The sequence below is a fragment of the Salvia hispanica genome, chromosome 5 (assembly GCF_029641045.1).
Source record: "Salvia hispanica isolate PSC_SH4W2 chromosome 5, Shi_PSC_v1, whole genome shotgun sequence".
NCBI lineage: Eukaryota > Viridiplantae > Streptophyta > Magnoliopsida > Lamiales > Lamiaceae > Salvia > Salvia hispanica.
Window position 1 is genome coordinate 23,593,687 of NC_142696.1, and position 16,769 is coordinate 23,610,455.

The following is a 16,769-nucleotide window of genomic DNA, read 5'->3' on the forward strand; positions in this document are numbered from 1 at the left end:
TTCCAAGGGATGTTAAATCTCGGGCCCATCTGCCCCCATCCAGATCCCACGGGTACTGTGGGAGTCTGAGAGCCGCTCGTCGCCGGACTGGACTCGTTGTTGTGATCCATCACTCGATGATGCTCTTGAACAGAAAGTTAGAGAGAGAGAAAACTCGTTAAAACAAGTGGTGCAAATGAAAATGAAACGAAAATCGCGTTTATATATGATTTTAAAATAAAAAAATAAAAAAAATTGAAAATCGGCGTTGGCCGATCGGGCCTCCACAATGGCGGCTAGCCGATCGGCTAGCGCTTCGGCCAGCGACGAGCGATCGGCCAACCCACGCCGATCCGCTCACCGAAATTGCGTTTGCCGATTGCAATGGTTCGGCTAGCCGATCGGCTAGCGCGACGAATCGGCTAGCCGGTCGCTAGCCGACCATTGCGGATGCTCTTATTCAGATTTCACTTATGTCTTTGTTTGTACTAGTACCAATTTAAAAATCTAAATACATGGGGTAGTGTAGACTGTAGACTCTACAAAACATATTGCATTCTATAAGCTGAAGTATGGCAATACAACGTGATGGGCTATATGACACATTCCTAGATTTATATATAGAAAAGGTACATTTTTCATCAGACTTACTCCTTCCGTTCGCCGTTAAAATCTCACTTTGTGAAGACACAAGTTTTAAGAAATGTTAAGAAGAGTAAATACAAAAAAGTTAATGGAATTGGGTCCCACTTATTTATATTTGTTTTAAATAAAATGCGAGTGAAATGAGTTTATGAAATATGTGACTCTATTACCATTTATGGAAAAAAGAATCAGGACTTCTATTTGCGAACGGACTAAAATGAAAAACAGGACTCCTATTCATAGACGGATGGAGCATTTTTACAAATACTCCTTGCTAAGTTAAGGAAGGAGGGAACATGCACACTTGAAGAACACAACACAACACAACAGAGAGTTGTATGTTGGCTTCAAAAAGAATGAATCAATCCCAAAAAGGAATCTACTGATTCCCTCCCAATTGGTTGGAATGTGGTGGAATGACTTTACTTCATAGGCGAGGCCTTTGAGTACAATACCAGAATGGCTGAGCTGCACTAGAGGTGCCTACGGTCTACAATCGGCGGTTACGGTTCGGAACCGCCGGTTCCGATTTTGGAAATTGCCGAACTGGAATCGAACCGCGAGGGTGTTTCGATGTTGCATTTCTAGTTCCAAAGCCGCGCGGTTTCAATTTCGGTTTCGAACTGGTGGTTTTTATGATTTTTCATGGTTTCGAACCGCTGATTTTAACAATTTTTTGCCGTTCCGGCTCGGTTTTTCAGCAGTTCTTCGTGGTTCCGGTTTGGAACACGGAACTGGCGGCTCCGGAACGGCTTCGGTTCGAAAAATTTCAAACATGGACCGAGCCATGGTTCTAAAATCGACGGTTTCGGTTCGATAAATTCACAGGGTTCCGGTTCGAAACCGTAATCGCCGATTACGGTTTCGCGGTTAACCGCTGGAACCGTAAACCTTGAGCACCTCTAAGCGCATAGTTAACGCAGCGGGTCGGGCCGCTGTTGGGTCCCGGACCGCGTCACGACGCGTTGGAGGAGAGCAATTTCCGGCCTGGGCCGGTCCCGGGGACACAGTTGCGGCCCCGAGCCGCGCCCGGGCCCGTCCCGAACGTGCGTTAATCGTACTCGTGCCACACGCCCAACATCCCGACCCGGCGTTGGAGGGGGTTCGGGCCGGTCCTGGGCGCCAATTTCTGAATTTTTACGCATTTTGGAAGAGGAAGAAGAGGGAGGGGAGATGAAGAAGAGAAAGAAGAGAGAGGGAGAGGGGCGACGTGTTTGATTTTCAGATATTTAGATTTAAAAAAAAAATTGCACTTTTTTTAATGTTCTAATTTTTTTTAAATTTTTTTAGTTTAAAATTTATTATTTTTGTATTAAAAATGAATTTCTCGTGTTATAATTGCTCAACATTTTCAATTTTTACAAGTGATATAGGCTGGAGTTGTGAATAGTGTAATTTAATAGTTGTGGTATGTGATATGGCCCGTAGGATTAGAGGAGTTATGGCTTGTAACTCAAATTTGAGAAAATGATGACGTGGAGGAGACTTGAAATCTGAAATTGGGACGGAGTTAAGGATGCTCTAAGCTGCACTAGAGAAAATAATACTCCTACTCCATGCATGCTCCACTTGGCCCGAGGGCCACCGAGATTCATATATATTGCAATGAATTGTAGTACTATAATACTTTCTAATTAATGAGTTATTTGGTGGAGTATTGTATGATTAATTTTTTGTCAATCCATTGCATAAATTTTTATAGACAAACGCAATTAAAACACATTCAAATATTAAATTTATGCTCTTGTATTTTAAACCAAGATCTTGGTTTGATAATATGAAGTTTGCGGTAAAATTTAGCATATCAAAAGTATGACTTTATATGTGTATAGATTACTAAACATTGCTTAATATGAGAAAATATATTAAAAGAAACTGTGACAAAATGGAGTTTCACTAATAGACTCGATTTTTTCTACCATAACAATGATCGAAAATTTGTGTATGTTCTTTATAAGGAAATCATTTTGTATTTTAACATCACATGAATTAAAGACATTGTACTTGTTACCAGACAAAAAAAACACAATAATTGTTATTTTTGGTTGTTGAGGCAACTAGATTGGTTTTTTGGTTTCAAATAATACATCAACTATCATTTGTATTTTATTTTTTATTTTATTACTTAGATAAGCAAGGAAAGTAGCGTGAGCTGGAGGGTGCTTGTATTTCATTATTGAATTCAATACAACAATTAAGTTACAGCTTACAACAGTACTGATGTGATCTAGAATCTAGATGGTGCGGTCCTGAATCTAACTTCTATTCATAGTAATTATGCTATGGTAAAAATGAAATTAAAAAGTACTGCCTCCGTCTACAAATAATATTTGTAGATCTATTGTTGTTTGGCACGAGTTTTAATATAGAATTGGTAAAGTAAGAGAGATAAGGAAAAAAAATAGGTAAAGTAAGAGAAATTGGGAGAAAAAGTGAGTAAAGTATGAGAGAGGGAAGAAAAAGTGGGAAAAGCATGAGAGATAAACTTTCTATTTTTAGAAAGTGATCTATTTTTTGTGGACGTTCCAAAATGACAAAAGTGATCTATTTTTTTTGGACGGAGGGAGTATTTCGTAAGGCTTGACAAATGGTCAACTTCATTGTTAATAAATGCTACCTGCGCGAAAACAACCCCAATAGGAAAATAGCATAAATCCGCTTCCAAAAGGATTCAATTTAAAACAATCTGTTAAGTATAAATTCAAACAAACACTAAAATGGATTCAATTTTATTATATTATAATAACGCTGGTGAGGTGTGCTCTAATTTTATATTACTATTATATACTCCATTATATTGGACAACTCGCAATGCATTGTGGATGAACTTTAAAATATTTTATATTACTATTATATACTCCATTATATTGGACAACTCGCAATGCATTGTGGATGAACTTTAAAATATTTTATATTACTATTATATACTCCATTATATTGGACAAATCGCAATGCATTGTGGATGAACTTTAAATTTTTAATTACTTTAAACATATAAACATTTTTATTTGTTAGATTAGAGAGACTGGAGGTCCAATTTGGGTTATACAAATGTGTACAGAGTATTTACCACGTTTATATGGAGTATTGTTTAGTGATGGCATTCGTTATACAAAAATTTACGATTAAATCTTTTTTATACCTGAATATACTGGTTTGGATTTCATTTAACAAAAATAATTAAGTACTTCCGAGGGTGAAAAACAGTGAAACAAGTAGAATCAAATTTTATAATTTTATACCTGAATATACTGGTTTGGATTTCATTTAACAAAAATAATTAAGTACTTCCGAGGGTGAAAAACAGTGAAACAAGTAGAATCAAATTTATTTACTTACTTTTCTTATTTGATAGAAAATCAACCTCACAATTTCTAGAATCATATTACTTCATGGTCAGTTTTTACTTGAGAAGGATTTCATATTCAAGTAACAAAGGAAAGGAACAAATAATGCTAATTTGTTTTTATTGAATGAGATATATAGGATTCTGTAGAATTTATGATATTCTTGGATTTTATAGAGGTTGTGCGACTAAGTTGTTATTATCTGTTGAATATACAAGGTTGCAATAGTGTTACTATTTGATTAAAATTTGTTTATTGGCAGAAAAATCTGGAATAGTAACAAGAATGAGTATGTTGCTTTTAGTATATATGGTTGCATATCTTGTGGATAGAGATGTTCTTTTTCTTCAATTGTTTATGTCAGAATATTGAGTGCCTACTAGATTTAAGATGGGTAATTATACAAATAAGAATGATTTGTTTCTGATGACTGCTGCTATTTGCAATATTTCAACGATGTCTCCTTGCATAGATCTTGGCCTATTTGGATTCATAATACGCTCTTCAATCAATTCTTGATATAAAGAATCCATTATTTTCAAGCCTTTTAGCCATTTCAAAAAGTCTATCAAGCCATCTAAAGGGGCATGGCGGTTTGGAGAGGCGGCCGTCGAAGTGGTGCAGATTGGATTTTGTTGGCATGTTTAGATTTCAGTGATAAGGGGAGACAAGAATAGAAAAAGAAGCATCATCATTTTTAACAATTATCTAAGTTTCTTGTGTGTCTTAATTGTGAGATATATATGAACCGTGACCTGTGTACATTTTAATTTTTTGTCCACTTCAATTTTGTTGCTTTTACCTTTCTTAATAATTAAGGATTTTGTGTTGCTTAGGGTGTATAATTAGTTTTTACACATTTAATTTAAATGTTTTAGAATTATTTATTAATTTAAGATTAGTGTCTGTAAATCTTCCTAAGCTTAAATTTTGGTGATAGTATTAATTGTGGTTTATTATATTATGGTATATTCATTATAAATTTTGGCAATACAATTATATTTGATTTTAATCAATAACTCCATTTTTTTAGGCAGAAGACATGTCATAACCAAGATCTAGTATACTCCGTTAGCTAATTGAAAAACGTGGAAGTGTCCAAAATTTCTGAATGTCCTTTGATAGCTAGTGGGCCCCCCTTCCTCCTGATTTTTATTTTTGGAATTGCATGCAATTCAACTATTCATTAATTTGAGTGGTTAATAAATTTTTACATGTGCAAGTTTGTTGTAAAAGCGCGTCAATATTAAAATAAAACACTCAACAAACAATTCAACGCAAATCATACAAAATATATTTTGGCGGTAGTCTAAACAACATATCTAATCTAACATTCTATTTTGAATTTTGAATTCTTGGATATTGGGATTATGATTAAGTAGTAGACTTATATAAAATGTACTGTTTTGATAAATTTTGATTCGTCTATTCCATGTATACAATCGATTCAAGGTTTATAGTTATACATATTACAAGTAATAGTTTGTTGATAATTAAAGCTGCATAGGAATGATATGCTACATACCTTATGTGGGCTCCTTATGTGAGCTCCTTATGTGAGCACCACTCTCGTTTGACACACTTTTAGCGCTGTTCGTTTCGATTTATCTATTTAGTTTAATTCTAATATATTAAAAAATGTTACTGCAATTTTTAATTTCACAAAATTCATAAAAATCAAAGCTCGATTTGCTCGTTTTCTCTATAATTTCAAATAAATGAATAAAATAATAAATCAAGCTTTGATTTTTATGAATTTTGTGAAATTAAAAATTGCAATAACATTTTTTAATGTATTAGAATTAAACTAAATAGATAAATTGAAACGAACAACGCTAAAAGTGTGTCAAACGAGAGTGGTGCTCACATAAGGAGCCCATATAAGGTATGTAGCATACCATTCCTCTAAATCTGCATTCTACATGTATGGGGAGTGTTATATTGTTAACTCATAACTTAATTGCTAACTACAACTAAATAATAGCCATTAGATATTCAAATTAAGGGCTTAGATCATCAATCCATAAATATCAATACGATCAAGGAAAAACGTCAATAAGGCCATAGGATTAATTCCAAAAAATATCAATAGGGGTATTAATGTCAATTAACTACATGTTTAGTTATAACTAACTTTTAAAAAAATCCCAAAACTTTAAATTCATATAACATATATCAAATTAAAGATAATTTCATAAGGATTCCAACGATATCCTACATGCATATGTTTCGACGTCAAAATTTTAAAAAAAATTCGAATTTTTTTAATTTTTTCGTACAGCAGAAATGTCAACATACTATATAAAATATGTCAATCTAATACATGTAGAATGTCAATATAAGCAATGGGTTAACATTCTTAAAGCATTGTGTTGACATTCTCAAAGCATTGTGTTGATATTTTCGAAACACTATATTGACATTTTCATCCAAAATCCTAATTTGGAGTTTTTTTTTTCTTTTTTTATTTTATTAATAAAAACGAAAATTACACGTGCCAAATTGTAGACTACACGTTTTCTAAAATCATATGGCCTTAAATTAGTTGTAGTTAGCAATTAAATGATAAGTTAGCAATTGATCACCCCCCCTACATGTATATTGCAAATATATAGATAACATATTAGATGTGTATGTGCAGTCGACGATCTTATCAAGTAGTTGTATCATATAAACTATATGCATGATGTAGAATCAATTTGATTGCTATGTAGTTTTTTTTTTACAATCATACATTTTTTCCAACATATTACTGTCGCAATTCTTGGATTCTGATATCATTGGTGACCGATTCAATATGTACTAGTCTTATATAAAACATACTACTACTCCCTATTTAGATAAATACTAATGATTATCTGCATTATTCTTATATATTGCATATATAGCTAATATATTGGATGTGTATGTGCAGTCGACTATCTTATTAAGTAGTTATATCACTAAATGCATGATGTAGAATCAATTTGATTGTTAGTTTTTTGGCGATAGTGCATTCTTTTCAACTCATTCTATCGTGAATTCTTGGATTATGATATATTGGTGATAGATTTAATAAGTAGTAGCCTTATATAAAACGTACATTTTAGATAAATTTTGATTATTTGTATTATACCAATGTAGTCGCATATATAGCTAATATATCGGATACGTATGTGCAGTCGGCGATCTCATCAAGTAGTTATATCAGTATATGATAGTACTTATATAGTATATTGCATATATAGCTAATATATCAGATGTGTATGTGCAGTCGACAATCTTATCAAATAGTTGTATCACACTATATAGTTTTTTGCCGATTGTGCGTTTTTTTTTCAAAACATTACGATCTCAATTCTCAAGCTACCCAAATCATGATGTTTCTTCTCTTATTTTTGCTTCTCCAAATAATTATCATCTTCTACTCCCAAGCACAAATATATGCTAATATACAAGATGTGTACGTGCAGTTGGCGATCTTATCAAGTAGTTGTATCACTATATGTATACTTAGTGATTAAGGGAGACAAGAATAGAAAAAGAAGCGTCACCATTTTTTAGGTTGTTTTATCAAGCGGTATTTAATTTATTGATATTCATATTTTAAATTTAATTGATAAATTACAATAGCAAGTTGCTTGTGTGCCTTAATTGTGAGAGATATGACCTATGTACATTTTAATTTTTTGTCCACTTAAATTCTGTTGAGATGTGCTTTTAGTTTTACCTTTCTTATTGATAATTAAGGCTTTTGTGTTGCTTAGGGTGTATAATTAGTTTTTACGTAATTAATTTAAATGTCTTAGAGACTTTTTGTTAATTATTTATTAATTGACTAAACTCTAATTTTGGTCACTAATTAAGGCTTTTGGGTCTCTAAACTCTAATTATTTATTGATAATTAAGGCTTTTGTCTTAGACTTTATACGTAAAAATAACAACAAAAACTTAAAGAGTGAAAGAATAAACTGATGCCACGCATATAAATGAGCTTTCATAAACTCGACACTACCAGAATGTAAAATATGGCAAGCAATAACCCACCTTTGATGAGATGGGATTAATTTCTCCACGTCTCGACTTAAGTAGACATGTCAGGAACTACACCACCACGCAAAAACGAACAATCACCCAAACATCTAGAGCCTTAATACCAAAGAGACAAAATCATAAATGAATGCAAGTTTGTGACTACGACAGCAAAAACAATGATTAAGGCACAAACCACAGATCAAACAACATTCTACTGGGAATGTGGATTGCGATTTGGTTATGTAAGACTCCAAAAAATAGAAAACACAATCTCCCTATCAACAGAATAATTGTAACTGAAACAACTGGACAAATAAGGCAACCAGCCCACCATACTTAAAGGAAAAACTATTTCCTCTTTATTACCAGCATAATAATATACGAAATCCTTCATTTAGTCGTTTGTGCGATTAATAGAAATGTCACGTAAACACAATCCTGATAGAGGCAGTGAGACAATAACAAGCACTGCTACCTTGTTCAAACTAGAGAGTTACATAAATGGTGACCATGAAAGATTATAAGAGTACAAATTGTTTACCTGAATAGCAAGGCATGCTCTGATAATTTAATATGGCTCAGCAAGACATGCTCGATAAATTAGTTCAGTACTTCAGTTCTTGCCCTGAATAGCAAACTGGTCAATGACATGCGCAACACATTATAGGGCAAAACGAAACTAGTCCATTAAACACGTAGCAAGTTTCATTACAGATAGTCACATAAAATATTGGGTGGTTGTCAATATCAGGGGCTGGATGTGCTGTTACTGGATACAGATAGATACATGGGCACATGATGGGCATAATACACAAATTGTGATGAAATCATGAAAATATATTCACTTGATCCTATAAAACATATCTGGCAATCTGCAAACAGATACGCATATTTCAGTCATGCATCCATAAATAATGGAAGAGATTAAAGTCTCATTACTGAGCTTCATTACAGGATGAGACAAGGCACCACCTGAGGACCTTTTGAGCTCTTGCAGTCGAACAAAAAAAAACTTGGATACTCAATATTAAACTGGCAAAGAGGAAATACATGTGATTTAACAAGCAAGCAGTGCACATACACATTAAACATGGACAACAGATGGATCAGTCAAACCAATCACGACACCAGATGCTAATGATGACATACAGATGGAATAAAATTTCATCTAAGTTTTCAGTACACCTGGATATTCAGGCGAGCGACTTGAGGCAGCTTTTTATAGAACCTATCGAAAATCTAGAAGACTTTTAGAGGCGATAGCCCACCATCATAGAAGCTGGGAGAGAACAGTTTCAAACTTCAGTATATTTGAGAAATGTGAAAAGTGAATCCAAAAGGATCAAATATTTAAGGAAAGAATGACTTTGTGAAAGAAATGATCAAATCTTTTCATGGTATTCACATAAATTTTACAAAAAAATAATTCTTGGAACAACAATTAATAAACTAAAAATGTAATGTCTAATTGTTATTCATGTTACAGACTAAAGTACAGTGGCACAAATAAATGAAGAATTACAAGTGTCTTGAACTTCAATCCAGAAGGATGGACAGTATTGCATGAAACTGTTGAATCGTCTCACATCCACCCCCAGTCGCTCAAATTGCATCCTTTTTGGAGAAATTCTGTGACCATCAAGCTTGAGAGGTTTGCTCTCATCCATAACTTACCTTGTTAGTAAGGCTTGTTTTGCTTATTATCTCTCTTAAGTTGAACTTTCAATTTCTTACCACCTAACTGAAAGCCATTCATCATGTTAATGGCATTCTGTGCCGCAACTGGAGAATCGTAACTAACGAATCCTGGAGAGAAAAGCCGATAAAATGGTAAATACATTATACACGTGTAATTGAATCAGCTCAGTAATAACTCGGGAGTAATCTTACCAAAACATTTGCTAACGCCTGTTGCTTTGTCGACAAAAACTTTGGCACTCAATACCCTACCAAAACGCTGAAAGGCGCTCGCAAGCTCATCATCGCCAAATTCTTGAGGAATGTGGTAAATAAACAAATTAGCTCCAGGTGGACCTGCTTTCAAGGAGAATTGCTCACGCCTTTAGTATTTCACAAATAAACACACAAATTGATAGGCTAACAATTTCAACAACCTTCATTCTGCCCGCCTGAGCTAGTGCTGACACTTGAAGATGCTGCAGATTGACTATTTGCAGTAGATGGTGATAGAGAACCAGATGGACCACCAAGTGGGCGGTTACTAATCATTCCTCCATGATAAGTTAAGGGATACTGAACCCCATGTACAGTGGGATAAGCAGATCCCACATAATTAGGTGATACGGAGAAATTTCTCGGAGGCATTCCCGATGAAAGATCAGGTGTTACTCCACGTATAGCATTTCCTTGGTTTAATGGTGGGATAAGATTGTGGTACGCATGCTGATTCTGCATTGGCGGCAGGCGATAGTGCATGAGGCCATAAGTTCCAGGAGTCTACAAAAGCGAGCAGAATCTAATATAAATGTGCCTTCAGCATCAGCTAGCAATACTAATTTCAGTATGTAAACCTTAAGGCATACTGTTTATAATATCCAAATTCTTTTTCGGTTGTAAACTTAACAAACCTGATAACCATATCCATTGTATGGAGACATATAACCCATTGGTAAAGCACCATACAAATGTTGCCTGGAGTCTGAATTTGACACATTAGATGCCAATGATAGAGCTTTCTGAGCCCTCCTTGCCTGTCTTTCCTTTTCTGTATCAGCCCACTTAACCACCAATGGAACAGTTGAACCCTATACAGACACTAACACCATTAATACCAAACAACTCAGTTGATCTAAGTCATAAGGATTACTTGAAATTAACACATTTTGCAAAATAACATATAGATATTTGGAGTTCACAAAGGCATAACTGCAAATATTTGTAGTTCATGAAGGTATATACAAACTTTCCTTTTTCCATTAGATATATTTGATGTAAATATCTGCAATGGTTTTTGAAAATAACCTATGCACTGGTCTCTCCAAACTTACAAATAAATCATCTTCATGAAGGTTTTCTTTGGAAGTATAAATGACATTGTCTCAAGTGTAAGTTTAGATTTCCAGTGAGTATAGACAAACACATGTGACAGGAGCTGAGGAGCTGAAAGCAAGAAGAACATGCATACAACTAAGATCTTGCAGTACTCAAATGTCTATCAAGAAAAAGGCCTGTTGAAATAGATGTGCAACCTTAAAGATAAGAGAAGAAACACATAGAGCAGTTTAATGGATAACTTTCACGCACTAAGCAAGCACGTTAGTGCAGAGAGTAACGGCCAAATTGGCCCACACCTCAATCTTATGCTTTCCATTGAGGGCTTCAATAGCTGCGAGCGCTTGCTCTTTTGTCTCAAACTTTAGAAAAGCACAACCTAGAGCAACAAGAATGTTTGACAGAATTTAATCAGATCCAAGAAATCCTATGTACAAGTATAAAGTTATGCAAAAACAGGATAAAAACAAGCAGAAGGCAAATAAAACAAAAGGCCTTACCTTTGCTGGTTTGCTGATAACCTCTAAGAAGTTGCAAGTCTTTTATGGTCCCATAATTTGAAAATAGTGCAGAGACTTCAGCATCAGAAACATTTTTCGGAAGCATGCCGATAAAGAGTTTGTGCTCTGACATTTTGCCAAAAAACAAAGTGAAGTCAATTATGCAAATGCAAATAGAAAAACCAAGATAAGGAGAAAAAGAGAAGACACATAGGACTAACTAAAGGAAGATAGCTATTGGATAATTGGCAAGACACGTCATAAGAAAAACATATAATACGATATTGAAATTTATATTACACCTAGCCTTTCCAACTCTCCATCAGCGTACTTCACTTGCAATGGACTAGATGCCTGAAATGGACACAGACAACATGTGGCTTTTATATAAGAAATCGAACAAAAAATATCACATGGCAACAAATATGAAGTAAAGGTCTTGCATGAAAGAAATGGTTGATTTACACAAGGTTACTAGGTTAGACATGCCTATCCAGTTTTACACAAGGTTAGGCATGCCTATCCAGTACCTATTCTAATTTTTAATAATTGGGATATAAAGTTATAGTTGACTGCAAAATTTTTTTTACTTGAATATAAATCTACTATAAAGGGAGCAAGCTTAGGAAGTTATTATATACTACTAAATTCGAATAACTTACAAAATAAAATCAACTTCCAAAAGAGACCTTAACGGTTATCAATAATCATATTGAGCTTTTCTTTTAAAATGCAATGCCACCCACTGCCTGTATAATATTAGCCAATAACGCAAGAGATGATGGTTAATTTAATGGATTTATTTTCCTTTTCAGCTTCGGCAATGCATGAGGGATAAAGCTGTACAACCATTTGAGCCAATTTACGACCTACATTTACTATTCAATATTCCTGCCAAATAATCTCTTCAATATCATGTCGTATCTGCCTGCTTCCATTAGTGACTAGTGAGCGTACAATTTTTGGTTGAACATTAACATCTAAACAGAAGAACAGGGAGACAACATCTTTTTCACTAATTTACCAAGACATGCAAGCTCACTAAAACTATATGTATAAAGTGAACAAGGTGGAGCCGCACAAAAAGTCTCATATGGCTTATATCAGAGGTCAGAGATAGGAAAAGAAAAGGGGAGACAACAAAATTAAGGCTATGGCATACAAAGGCTGCATTGTATGCGTCTTTTTGCTTCTGAGTTGAAGTCAAGAGAAATTAGATTAGAGCAAATTAACATTAATGACTACATGTGAAACTCAAAATAGAACCCCAAGCTTCTTGACGAACTGGGTAAAGTAACCTATTGCGTGCACAAACTCACATAAGAATTTCTGTGACAAGTCCTGAAATTTCTACCGATTCTCTTCACTAACATCATCACAAGCACAAACAGTCCAATTGAGAGAATGTATATTCACAAATAGGAGTTAATTTTAACAGTGACTACACGTCGTATAACTTTAATTAAATCTAGCAGTGTAACTAATGTATGCATAATCAGAAAATTAAATTGTAATCCCTTCATTATGCCAAGAGCCATTTCTCATTCCATTATTCCTTGATCAGAATTAATGATATAAGCATGATCAATTTTGTGATTGAACAATTTTATGCTCCTTTCAACTCTGGGTGCAAAGTAAAAACAACTCATGCCGCAGAAGGTGTTCCTAAAAGCAGATTTCCTTCTGCCTAATCACTTCCCCACTGTGAAATCGAGTACCGGAATAAAACATTATGCAATTTAGAGACAAACAAGGTGGGCAGTAGACAATAACACTAACCCCAGGCAGCGTCTTCTTATTATGGCACTCGCTAATCGCCTTGTCCGCTTCCTCTCTCGACGGACATATCACAAAACAACATCCTGCCACAAATTAGGGGATTCAACACCACGAATCACCCAAAAATCAAAAAACAAACAAAACGGAAAAATACCTAAATCACACATTGCGATCCATCACACAACAATTCGTACAAAATCATGCAATGAGAAGTCAACAGAAAACAAATATACCCCGAGAAGCGCGCGTAGCCTTGTCCTTGATAATGTTGACTTCGTCCACCAAGGCGAACTCCTGGAACATTGCGAGCAGCTGCGATTCCGTCATGTGCTTCGGCACTTGACCTACGAACAACTTCACGCTCTCCTCCTCCGCCATTATTACACCGCGCCGGGAAGACTTTCTCTCTCTCTCTCTCAATTGACTCCCTCTCTCTCCTCAACAGCACGAAAAACTTCTCCTCGACGAAACTACTCAATGATGATCCAAGTGCATACTTTTTTTTCTTTTTTTTTTTTTCTTGTTGCTCTGCACCGAGTCTTCGCTCGTGAAAAAATTAAAAAAAAAAAAAACAAATAAAAAATGTAGGGAATTGTCTAGATTGCAAAGTTGGGATCTTCTCCGTGGATTTTACTTATTATTAATTGAATGGAGCGATATTGCCCTCGGTGTTGAGTGTTAATTACGGGGTAATGCCACTCGCTTCGGTTTCTAGCGGTTGAAGAGGGTGGCCTGTAAATTGAAATGGAGATCTAGCATAATGACATAAATGCCCCTCGACGTTTGTTTGCTGGCCCACTCAGAAGATTAGGATTTGGATTTTGTTAGGTGAGTTGGAATTTTGAAAATCCTACCGCCAGATTGGCTTCATTTATACACATCTTCTTTTGAAATTGACACTAATAAATTTCGACTAATTATACTTTAATTTAATTCATAGTCGTTCTATGGTTAATATACGTAAATATTAATATTAAGGGTATTACACATAATTTTCTTTATCCTTATCTATATTTCATCTGTCATTTTCATCTGTCCCCATTAACAGTCCATTTTTACTCTTTACCGTAGGTAGACTCTACATTCTACTAACTCATTTAACTCACATTTTATTATAAAATTAATATATAAAAATGAGACTCATATTCCATTAATTTTTTCAACTCACTTTCTTTATCTTTCTTAAAATTCGTGCCGAAACTAAAGTTGACAATTATTAGGGGATAGAAATAGAAGGAGTATTAAATGTAAAACATTTGATTTTCAGTAATAAATTTTATATAATGTTGCTTTGTAAATTAAATAGAAAGAAAGAAGAAATCGTGTCATTTATGGGACAAGTCAAAGTGTGCTTGTTACCATCTATCTATGTCCTCTTTTTGGCATCTTCTTCTATTCTATTTGAAAGATGTCAATTGTCAAGCCATCTAAGTAAAATCATTTTAGGAATGAAAGTTAGTTTGAGACTCATGGACGAGAAAAAATTCACTAGTCAAGGAACACCAAAATGGCAATTCTATTTGGTACGTCACACTAATAAATTTTTGACAAATGGAAACATGTATAACCCCAATTCCAATTAGATATATTAGATTATGGAAACACTCTAAATATAAATATACACCATTTATTATACGGAAAGTTTGTGCATATAATAAATACACTATACATATAGGTCCATCATTTCATTTTTTTAATAATATAAAATTGTTTTTTCGCTAAGTCATCTTACTCGTAAATTAATATAGTACAAAATTAATCACATCACTCATTTTAAGAGTTTTAGGAGATTACTTTTTTTCTTCTTTATAACTATAAAAAATGTAGACAAATAAAAAGGGCAACTATAACTTCAAATTTGTTGACATTAAATACTACTCTATATAAATTAAATTAATAATACAAATGATTATGTAGTGTATAAATTAAATTAAATACGTAATTTATAGCTAGACATTAACTGTATGAATATTATACATTTTGTTAAATTATAAAAAAATTAATAATAATAAGATAATCTAAAAAACTAATCTTATTAATATGATCTAGAAATTAATTTTATTATATTATATTTAATATAGCATGAAAAAATTTCATAAATAAAATAAGACAAATGATTATAGCATGATAAAGCAATTAAATTTAAAATTTTATAAACTAAAGCTACTATTAAAAAAAAGTGATCGTTAGTATTATTTAGTGTTTATATATAGAATATGCATAAACTTTCTATATAATAAATGGTGTACATTTATATTTAGATTGTTTCAAAATTTATATATCTAGTTGGAATTTGGGGTTATATACATTTTCATTTGTCAAAAGTTTATGGGTGTAACATAAGTACCAAATAGGATTGCCACCTTGGTATTCCTTGACTAGGGAATTTTTTCTCCTCATGGACATACGTAATACAGTAGATGTTATCCTTCTACTGTTTAACGATAAATTTCCTTTTTAAAAAAGTGATAAGAAATTATTTATAAATTGGATCTAATATGGGGAGAAGTTATTGAATATGCATTTAAATCATAGTAGTAATAAGTTTTAAATATACTTTCTTTAGCGATCTCTAATTTCTACTATATTCTTACTCTGGAGTCTGAACTTGAATGTTTTGAGAATAATAATCATTGAATTCAATGCGTCTTCCGAATTGTATGTACTTTATTTCTTATTTTACTTTTTCATATCCTTCAATGTTAAATTGATTTTGAAATAGTAAATATTACTCCGTATATTGGAGAATATAAATGGAGTCAAATGATCCTAGGTTGATGGATGAGTTAAAAAGGTTACAGTTAAGTGAAAGAAGTGACGCGTGAGTCTATTTCTATGTTCAAACTATATCTTGAACATCATCATTTTAGCGTCGCGATCAAATGAAATTCAGCCAATTAGGATGAAATGAATAATAAGGTTCAACACTATTTTTGTGAGTTGCTTAAAAGTTAAAAAAATGAGAATGCAGTCATTTCAATAGGGAGACATTTGGAATATGACATTGTGTCAAAATCAATTAATCATGTCCTATATATAAAAACACCACAACTTTAGGCGCCAACACTTTGACTAAATATCTGCTGCTTGTTTGATTATGTAAAATATAACAACAACTTTAGATGTTAAAAATTATCTTGGTCAAATTTTAGCATCGTATATAGTAAACCTTTAGCCGAGATATTTTTAAATTGAACAATAATAATACGGAGTATTAAGTATGACTTGTGGATCTAGATAATCTCTTAATGATACTCGCAAGATAAAAAAAATAAAATCAAACAGCCCAATTATTTAGTAAGTTTTAAATCCGAGACCTCTGAATTAAATAAATGTATTATTGGATCGTGATATGTGTTGTTGTATGTTGACCAATAAATTAGGTAAAAATAGGGGAATAGGATAAGCATAAATGAGGACAAAAGTAGCGTGGAAAAGGAGAGAGAGAAAGAGAGAGAGTGGCAGAATAGTAATTAGACAAGAAATAGAGGGC

At 33.5% G+C, this 16,769-nt stretch overlaps 1 protein-coding gene across 2 annotated transcripts; it reads right to left on the reverse strand.

The window, feature by feature from the left end:
- Positions 1 to 9,351: 9,351 nt before the first annotated feature.
- On the reverse strand, positions 9,352 to 13,828 carry RBP-DR1 (RNA-binding protein-defense related 1). 2 transcript variants are annotated; one of them, XM_089059591.1, is made up of 9 exons: positions 13,510 to 13,828; positions 13,277 to 13,359; positions 11,800 to 11,851; positions 11,498 to 11,623; positions 11,297 to 11,376; positions 10,574 to 10,750; positions 10,100 to 10,394; positions 9,876 to 10,019; positions 9,352 to 9,791 (listed from the first exon to the last, which is right to left on the reverse strand). In XM_089059591.1, exons 1-9 carry the CDS (start codon positions 13,652 to 13,654, stop codon positions 9,664 to 9,666), a joined length of 1,230 nt encoding a protein of 409 aa, XP_088915717.1. In that variant the 5' UTR covers positions 13,655 to 13,828; the 3' UTR covers positions 9,352 to 9,663. The 2 variants fall into 2 exon arrangements, with proteins under 2 accessions (XP_088915717.1, XP_047942155.1); XM_048086198.2 differs by having other exon boundaries at positions 10,100 to 10,442; positions 13,510 to 13,827.
- Between the last annotated feature and the right edge of the window lie 2,941 nt (positions 13,829 to 16,769).

Bases quoted from the DNA above. Each gene is read 5' to 3' on its own strand.
- RBP-DR1 (XM_048086198.2), bottom strand. From the start codon at position 13,654: ATGGCGGAGGAGGAGAGCGTGAAGTTGTTCGTAGGTCAAGTGCCGAAG. The intron at 10,751-11,296 runs GTGTGGGCCAAT...GTGTCTGTATAG, and splicing joins ATGGAAAGCATAAGATTGAG to GGTTCAACTGTTCCATTGGT. The intron at 9,792-9,875 runs GTAAGATTACTC...TTTTCTCTCCAG, and splicing joins AGGCGTTAGCAAATGTTTTG to GATTCGTTAGTTACGATTCT.